At 38.3% G+C, this 9730-nt stretch overlaps 1 protein-coding gene across 3 annotated transcripts in view; it reads right to left on the minus strand.

Annotated features, from left to right (window-relative positions):
- Positions 1-5304: 5304 nt before the first annotated feature.
- Positions 5305-9730, minus strand: part of Nsrp1 (nuclear speckle splicing regulatory protein 1) — a 50052-nt gene continuing 45626 nt past the window's right edge. For all 3 annotated transcript variants that reach the window (XM_005402665.2, XM_005402666.2, XM_013503523.1), the window contains 2 exons: positions 9150-9258; positions 5305-6867 (listed from right to left, as the gene is read on the minus strand). In XM_005402665.2, coding sequence (XP_005402722.1) covers positions 5829-6867; positions 9150-9258 — 1148 coding nt within the window. In that variant the 3' untranslated portion in view covers positions 5305-5828. The remainder of the gene's footprint in view (positions 6868-9149; positions 9259-9730) is intronic.

A 9730-nucleotide genomic window follows, 5' to 3' on the forward strand; every position in this document is an offset into this window, starting at 1 on the left:
AGAATTCTGTTCCATTGTCTACTAGGAAAGTCACAGCTTTGTTCCTACCTTTTGCAGTGACTGTGGACTCTTGGGGGCCCAATTTGATAGAGCCCAGTCTGTCCTATCCAGCCAGTTCTGACAGGGCAAGGAGAGATTCTAGGTGAGGTGGGTCTGGATAGTTGGATTTCTTTGTGCCCCACAGATGGAGGGGGCATTGGTCTTTCCAGTGTCCAAACTGTTTGCAGCAAGCACATTGGTCAGCTAAGGCATGAGGTCTGCCATCAGTCTTGGGCTGTGAAGTCTGAGAAGCCAGCCTGCGTAGGTCCGTTGTCATGATGGAGTTGTCATCTGATCCAGGTTAAAGCTTTTGAACAGTCTTAATCTGAAGGGGTATCTATTTTTTTAGCATCCATAGGTCTTATCTTTAGCCAGAGGCAGGGCAGTCTATCAGGTTTCTGGGTAACAGTGGTTGATGGGCTTTTTGTCCCCCCTCTTTGATGTCTTTAAGTGTTTGATTTTATACTTCTAAATGGGGCAACCTTTGGGAAAGACCATGGCAATTTATTTGTCAGGGCTGACAGTCCAATTTTATCTCAGTCAAAATGTGGAACTCCAAAGGAATTGTTGACTGTCATCTCAGGTAGGCATTAGATGATGTTATCTGACCAGGATAGGTATGTCTCCAGAGGGTCCTCTGTGGCTAAATGCAGGCAATGGCTGATCGAACTAGAACTGGTTCAGTTGGCTAGAAGCAGATGAGTCAGGAGTCGGGGTGGAACTGTTGGCAGCAACTGCAGCAGCTGATAAGGGTGCCAAGGGGGAATTCTCAGAAAGAATGGGCCTCTTTTTTCCTTTTCCTTGATGGCAGAGATGCAGGAAGTGGTTTGGTTTCATTTTTAATCCTGTAAAAGCCTCTTTCCTGCAGTCAGGGACTGGGTTTTGACTAATTAGTTCCCATCTCTGATTTCCTATGTAAGTGTTGTGTACCCTTGAATGATGGTGCAACAAAAAGTGGGTGCACCTCAGAGAAAGAGACCATTCAGATGCCCACCTAGTTGCACCCCTTGCGGGAAGCTAGGCGCAATTTAGTTAGAGGGTTTCAGGCCATATGTTGATCACCACAGAACGGCAAATGAGGGCCCCATCGGCCACTGCAACCAGTGCTTCCCAGTCTTGGTGCACAGATGGAGCGGCATATTGCTCACATTATCCATTCCACTCACTCACACTCACTTAACAGGCACTCAGAGGTTAAACATTCTAACCCCGTCCTCTTGAGGGTGGTCCTGATTAATGATAGTTGATCAGCCTCTCCTTCTGCTCAAACTGAGCAGGACTGACAGACTAACTGGGGTACCCCCAGGGGTCTTACTGGAATTAGGCAGAGACTGCATCTTCCTTCCTTTGGGGTCCAACGTGAGCCACTCAAGTGTGAGTGTGGGGAGCCAGGAATCCTCTTCCAGATCTCCGAGGGGACTGAAGAAGGCACACAAAGTTAAATAATATGGGATCTTTGTCCACAAACTGACACACTATTATAATGCTGTTAGAAAAAGCACAGAATGCGAAGGAACATGAGCGTGTTGTGGAAACCAAAAAGGGTGTTAGAGGGGCTTTCTGGAGGCAATGATATTTCAGCTCTTTTAAAAATAAAGAGGCAAGCTGGGCATGGTGGGGCATGCCTGCAATCCCAGCACTCGGGAGGCTGAAGCAGGAGGATCACTGCAAGTTCGAGGTCAGCCTGGGCTACGTGGTGAGCTCAAGGCCAGTCTGAACTGCACAGTGAGACCCTGTCTCTCAAACACAGAAAAAAAAAAAAAAAAAAGAGGCAAAAGCACTGTATTCCCAGTAAAGCATCCAGTATATAAGAAGACAGCACAAAACAGTACTATGCACATTAAGACCTTGGATTATAACTTGTTCTGCAAGTGTTCCATAAGATGAACAAATATTTCTAATACATTTTAACTTGCTAAATGAGCAATGTTTTGCAATTAGTAACTGATGCTGAATGTAACATGATCACAACTGAGCTCACGGTTCTCCACTTCCCTCCAGGATTGCGGTGATCATCTCCCAACACTAAGAGGTTATGGAGCTCATGTCTGCAGAGGACAAAAAAGGTGGAGGAATTCCTCACTGCGAAGATTAGGGAGATGTGTAAAATGTGGGAAAGTGAAAAATTTTATAGAAAAGCACCATCCCCAAAAGACTATAGGAATGCAAGCAATTGATCTGTTTAATGATACTGCAATGTTACATTTGCACAGTCTTCAAAAGGAAGCAAAACAAAGTGTCATTAGATAGGTTCCTTGTTGAAGTTGCATGAAAGGATTCTACTGAGGCAACAGATAGCAGTGATTCCATTAGTGGTAATAAAAGTTGTCTTACACAGTAAACCTCATCTCCCTCATACCAGCCACCAAGTTTTTCAAAGGTAAGTGCAAGTTTTTCTTTGTATTTTGTATTTTATTATTTTGCACTACAGTACTGTAATCATTTCTATATGAGTATTTTGGGTTGTAGAATGAATCATCTGGGTTTTGATTGTTTCTTATGGAGAAATCTGGTTTGATACACAACTGCTTTAGAATACATGCTTTTCTGGAATGAATTATGCTTGCAAATCAAGGTTTTACCACATTTGGTATGACTGATGTAAGGATAAACAAGGACATGAAGGAGAAAAACTAAGGTATTTTGAGTCATTCCTATCTTACTAAAAGTTGGTCAGAGGAACAGGTGTTTACCAATTCAAATTTTAAGTAATTTTCTTAGACCTTATATGTTTAACACGTAAAATGATAAGTCCCTTATACTAATCCAAATAATACATTAAAATTCTGATGTTTTGTGAATAAGCCATTCACCCAATCACCAGGCCTCTACATAGGTTTTCTGTAGAAACACCTTAAGATTAACCAAGAGAACCAACTCTTATTCATATGCTCAAAAGCTTTAAGAACATAAAAATGTTTATTACTGAGACATATTATGTACACAGATGACATATAAAACATACTTACAGTTTCAAGAGACAGGAACTCACTAAGGCACTGATTTGTGATCCTCCTGCCTCGGCCTCCCAGAGCGCTGGGATTACAAGTGTGTACTACCATGACTGACTGTAAAAAAATAAATCTTAATTCCTCTTACATTAAAAGTTAATCCCAGGCACACTGTAGACCTAAATGTAAAAAGTACAAGTGATGTCCACTGAACTTTGTGCAATAGAAATGTCCTGTAAATCCACTGTTCTGTTTGGTGTGGTAGCTAACTACTATGTGACTGAGCACTTGAAATGTATCTAGTGCAACCATAAATTTTATTAACTGAATCATAAATTTTATATATAAATATTAGAGGTTTCTGTTCATTAAGACACCATTTAGAGAGCAAAAAGGCAAGCCACAGGGAGAAATGCATAAAGGACCTATACAAGTCATTAAGAAAGGCAGACTGACAACCTCTATACCCCCAAAAGAAATGGAGTATGTTACAACCTTCATCAAGGAACAACAAAATAAAACCTGCGATACCCACCAGAAGCAAAAGATGAATACCAAACAAAAGCAAAACATGGACCACTCGAGACTCTCCTACACTGGTGTATTTTAATATAGCTATTAAAGCCAAGTATTTGCCTACTTAATCAGCAATTCTATTCGTAGGAATCAAGTAACATATGTGTGTATTTACTAAGAAACAAGTACAAGAATGTTCCTGGAAGCATTAGCCCTAAGCTCAAGCAATCTAAAGTCCATCAATAACGGAATGGAGAAAATTTTGTGGAGGGCCTAGGAAACAAGCAAAACTAATCTATGGTGCTGGAACTCAAAGACAAGGGAGTAGGCTGGGAAGGGGTTAAAATCCTATGTGCTGTGGGTAATTTCTTTTTGAAACGGGTGCATTTTCTCTCTGCAAATTCATTATGTTCCTTGTTTCCCTATCTCATTGCTGTGTGTAAGCTTCATAGAATACCACTTTATATCACTGGGATGAGTAACTGGTACTTGTCTATCAGCCGGTCAGGCATTCTGCCACAAGTGGAAAATAACTTTTTATGTTCTCACAGTTCCAGGGTTGGTTTGACTTGAGTCATCTTTTCTGCCCCATTTGAACCCCTGGACCAAGAGTAAAGAAAATCAAGATGCTGTTTTCAGGAAAGGAAGGGTGGGGTTGCTGAGGCAAAAACATCAGTTTATCTGGGGAAGGTGACAGAAAAAACCCAATTTTTAGTTTCTTACTGATACATGTCATCAAACTAAGTAGGTTAATAAAAGTAATCTACAGCTTTCCCTATCTATTCAAACTCCTTTGTGAAAGTCTCTGAATTTCTGGAGAGGGAAACTGTCAGCTTATCAAATCTCCTTGACACAATCTCTCCCTAGACTATCTTGCACACTATACTCAAATTAATTTTCCAAATGCACAAGTCCAGTTATGACACAATTCTAATGAAGAAACTGTACTTACTACCAAAGTTTAAGAGTTTTAGCCTGTCACTTGTGGTATTCCATGATCTCACCCTACCTCATCTGTGTTCCCATAGTTACAGTATGCTGCTTTCTCTGTGTAAGTTGGGGCTTTTCAGAACTTGTCACCATCAATGACCGTCAATGATCTACTTTATATCACTGGGATGAGTGACTGGTATTTACTGTGTCAGGAGATCTGGGCAATCTTGTTACTTTGTCTTCTTGGTTTTTAAAGGTATTATGACATATGAATGCTAAATCTAAAAAGCATCGTGGAGTATAAACAACATTTTCTTCATGAGAAGACCTATTAAGACAATTGCTGTCTCCATAGCATTCATCCATTCCCCATCAATAAATTTACAGTGTATAATTTTCTATGTTATGTTTCAAAGATTTAGTAATTCTAGTTTATGTGTATATACAAGTGGAACTTGTAAGAAGTTGCACTCTTTCTAAAGTACACAAAACATGTTCAAAAATAGGCCACCTCAATCTTTATTTAATTTTATTTAGGTTAAATGTCTCTATCTTTTCATCCTTAGTCTAGATTTATATATATAACCAATTTAATAACTTGTCAAGGTTTCAGAACTACAAATTAAAAACTTTTTTTTTTTTTGTCTTTTTGAGACAGGGTCTTGCTCTGCAGTTCAGGCTGGCCTTGAGCTCACTTTGTAGCCCAGGCTGGTCTTGAACTCACAACGATCCTCCTGCCTCCGCCTCCCGAGCACTGGGATTACAAGAATGCACCACCAAGCCTGGCAGAATTACAAATTAAAATTTTACTAAATACAACAATAAAAGGAATTGTGAAATTACTTTTAAAATAAAAGCATTAAAGTACAAGTATATCACTATTTTTTATTTTTATTTAAACCAAGTCTGGGTTGAAAAGTTAGACAACATACATGAGCTACATTTTACACTTTAATACAAGTATCAGAGCATAAAGTATAACGATTTTCCAAATTTTTACATATTTTTACCTGAAATACAATATGTATAAAACAAAATAGCTACTGTAACAAAAGTAACGTTATTAGGAAAGCTGTTTACTTTTCAATGGTTGCACAGGAGCCAATTTCCTCAGTAAGTACCTTCAGGGATGTAGACATACTTACGGTTTTTGAATACAACCAAGAATATGGTATTGATAAAGAAATATTATATACATACATACATATATACATATTTCTAAACAGTCAAGATTAAAAGACTGACTTTTGACTTAAATAAAAAATAAATTTTGAAAATGTATTTTTAAATACTCTCCCTCAACTAACACATTTCATTACGCCTTCACAAAACAAGTCTTAGGCATTACAATGTCCTGTGCCTCCACTGATCTTCCTGTTGACGCCGTCACTAATCATCTTCTTTCTCAATATAGGTCTTTGCATTAGCCCGTGCCATTTGCCTGGCCAAGTACCTGTCTCGAGCTGACATTACAGTTTCTTTACTATTCCTCTTTGCAAATTTGCTCACTGCCTCTGGTGGTCTTTCTTGTTCTTTGCCCTGCTCTTGCCTTTCCTCTGTGAGTCTGTGCTTTGCTCCCAGTGATGCTTCAGAACTAGAGGGTTTTTCTTGGTATCCTTCTTTGTTCTTTTCCGTATTTCTCATTTTGCTGGCTCTTTCATGGTCAAGAAACTCTTCCTTTGCTCTAGAATTTGATCTGTCTTCTTTTCTGTGAATTCTTTCTGAAGACTGAACACTTACTTCTTGTTTTCCCCTATCTCTGTATTTATCATGATTTTCAGATCTTTCCTTCCTTCCTTTCACGTGTTCTTCCTTCTCTTTGCTCTTCTCTTCCTTCTCCCCACCTCTCTCACTGTATCGGTCATGACCATTTCGTTGTCTGTCTCTTTCTGGTTCTCTTGAAGAATATTTATCTTTTTTCCATTCTCTGTCATTTCTTTCTCTCTGCTCTCCCCTTGGTTTATCTTCTTGTTCATGCCTCTTCCAGTGGGAATCTCTATGACTGGCTTCTCTGGGTTTGTGAGAATCCTTTGCTTTTCTGTTGTCACGGTCAGTATAATAGTACTCCTGGTCTCTGGACTGCCTGTCTTGGTGCTGATCTTCCCTTTTCTCATGATCTCTGGACTTGGAACTTTTGGTGTGGTATTTGACGCTATGCCTTCTTTCTTCACTAGATGATCTTGAGTGGGTCTGGTTCTTGAGATGCTTGGAATAATTCCTGGAAGTCTCTGTGACCTTTGCCCTTCTGCACTTCACTTTATTTTCTTCCATTTCATCATCTTCACTGCTCTTAGTATCAAAATCACTGTCTGCATCTGGGTTTTCCTCCATCGCATGAGTTTGGAGAACACATCTCTCCTGTGGTATTCTGCTTTCTGAATTAACTTCATCTGAGTAACCTCTTGATTTCTCTTCCTTTATTCCAGAACTTTATAAACAAAAAATGTCACATTATCAATTACAAGAAAGTGTTCATATAGTTTTTCTCAACAGTGAAATCAATACAACTCTTATTATAGATACTATCTAATTATCCAAATGCAAACATGTGATGTTTACTTTGTAAACTAGTATCTTCAAGCAATTCACACATTTTTAATATTTATAGAATGAAATAGACGAAAATTTGTCCTATATTGGACCAATAAAACCTTCAGGTAGGGATCCATAGAATGTGCATATTTTACTAAGCCTAGACAAACAGAGAATAACAGAGAAAAGGAAGATATGTTCTGGATCTAAGTTCTTCATAACACGAAGTTCAAGTTGTGATTCTATGTTAAAGTTCAAGTATGTGATTCTATGTTTTTTTCTTTCTTTTAAAAACACTCCTAGACATATGTGAAGATAATTCTTTCATAGCAAAATAGTGGCAAATTAAATGTTCTTTTCTTTCTTCTACTTTCCTTTGAGATGGGCCTTCACTATGCTATGCAGACTGGTTTTAAATCCCTGGGCTCAGGTGATCCTTTTGGCTCATCTTCCCAAGAATTGGGACTAGAGATGTGTGGCCCTGTATCAGGCTCCTAAATATTACTAATTAATCTTTCACCATCACCTTACACATTCATTCGTACTAATTACAACACTCACACTAACAGTGCAACAACTCTGGTTCTCTTGTAACTGCTGGCAGAACTGTCTTGGCTAAAGTACTCATTTACTATTCCTCTACTACTAGTTAGGAATCTGATGATTACATTTTAAAGAAGTTTCATGGATGGTATCACTATTATTACAGACAAAACTTTTAGAAAGTTATAATGTATTATAATTTACATTCAAAAGCTAAATCTTCAAATGTCCTTTCTCAGACTCAAACTTCTCTCATCAATTCTGGAATCAAAACCTGTTGGGGGTGAGGAGGATCGACAATAAAAATCTGATTCCCTCTCCTCACCCTTAATTCCATTCTCCCATCTCTCCCCTTTTCACCAGCAACACAGACTCACATCTTCTAATCAGAATATTTCTTTTCAAAAGTTTACTCATATACATGTTGAGGACAATTTCTCCTTTTTACCTTCTACTGTATTAATTATGGGACAATCACCTATTAATACCTCATTTTATTTAAAAATCCTGATGCTTTGCTTTTGAGGCCAGCACTATTTAACAGAAATGCAGCAGAATTGTGTATAAAACAGTAATGTATATGTCTGAGCTATCCAGTATGGCAGTCATTAGCCAAATATGGCTAGCTGAGTATGTGAAATGTGGCTAGCGTTGACTAAGTTTAGATTTTCTTTACTTTGATTATTTATTGATTGACTGATTGACTGATTGATTGAATGGGTCTTACTACGTAGTTTAGGTTGGCCCTGAACTCACTATGTAGCCCATGCTGGCCTTGAACTGATGATTCTCCTGCATAAGCCTTCTGAGTGCTGAGATGACAGGTGTATGCCAGCATGCCTGGCACAGATTTTAGTTACCAGTAGTTATGTATTGGACTGTGCCATTTTGGCCTCTAATATATGAGCTGTATTTCATGAAGGCTATGTCTATTCACACACACAAAAAAAACCCCCAAACCACACTTATGTATTATCTGAACATGCATAAACAATGTTGTATAATGCCTGATTTCAAATTTCTCCTTATTTCTGACAGTAATGATTTTATGGTGCTAGGGCATAAAGGATACCTATACTTTCAGTTTAAAAAAGATGACCATAATTTGGTTTTGCTTCTTCATTAAGGTTATTTGTAAGAGGGGCTGGGGATGTAGCTCAGCGGCACAGTGCCTGTCTGGCAAGTGCAAGATCGTGAGTTCGATTCCCAGTAATGGAAAAAAAAAGGTTATTTGTAAGATTCATAAAGCACTTAAATATTCAGAAATTTTGTACATTAAGAATTTAAACTCAGTTGGAGAAGTACGTAGCTCAGGGTTAGAGATATGCACAAGGTTCAATCCCCAGTACTGTCCCCTACCCCAGGCACTAAGTTTGATTTTAGAAACAGCTAAGAATGTTTATATGTAAACTACAGTAATTTTTGTGAATTGCAGAATAAAGAAAATCTTGAAGTAAATGTATCTGTCCTAAAATTAATAAAATGTAAACTCCTAGAGATTCCAACTAGGTCAGGTTGGCTGACAGTGCAACACACAATGCTGCAATCTATCTTTCAATTAAAATGATCACACTTCATATGCACAAAATATTTAACAGTACCATTCTTCTAAATATTTCATCTGTCACTGCTCACCTGGCTTCACGGAAGCTGCATTTTGGTACTTCCTCTTCACCGACTGCTTGATTTAATAAGTGTCTATAAAACCCACTGAGATCTTTCTGCTTGGTTACATCCAAACGTGCTGTGAGGGAAAGCAAAGAAAAAATGTATTATTCAATAAAGCACAGTACAATTTTATTTACATTATGTAGATGTATGTGTAAACTATTCTTCTAGATCAGGAGTTGGCAAACTATAACCTTTAGGCCAAATTTGGCCTGCTGTCTATGTTTGTAAATAAATTTTTATTGAAACACAGCTTGTCCACTTATTTATATACTGTCCACAGCTAGTTTTGCACTATAAAGGAAAAACTGTATTTGTGATACAGATCATACGCCTAAAATATTTATTATCTGGTTCTTTAAAGTATGCTAACTGGTGCTCTACATGAAAACACAGTAGATGTTTAGACAGAATCTTACAGACTGGTTTTCCTCCACTTCAAGATGAAGAACACGGGGGCTGGGGATTTAGCTCAGCGGCAAAAGCGCCTGCCTGGCATGCGCAAGGTCGTGAGTTCGGTTCCCGGTACCGGAGAAAAACCAAAAAAA

Source organism: Chinchilla lanigera, unplaced genomic scaffold, assembly GCF_000276665.1.
Source record: "Chinchilla lanigera isolate Chin_1 unplaced genomic scaffold, ChiLan1.0 scaffold00080, whole genome shotgun sequence".
Classification (NCBI taxonomy): domain Eukaryota; kingdom Metazoa; phylum Chordata; class Mammalia; order Rodentia; family Chinchillidae; genus Chinchilla; species Chinchilla lanigera.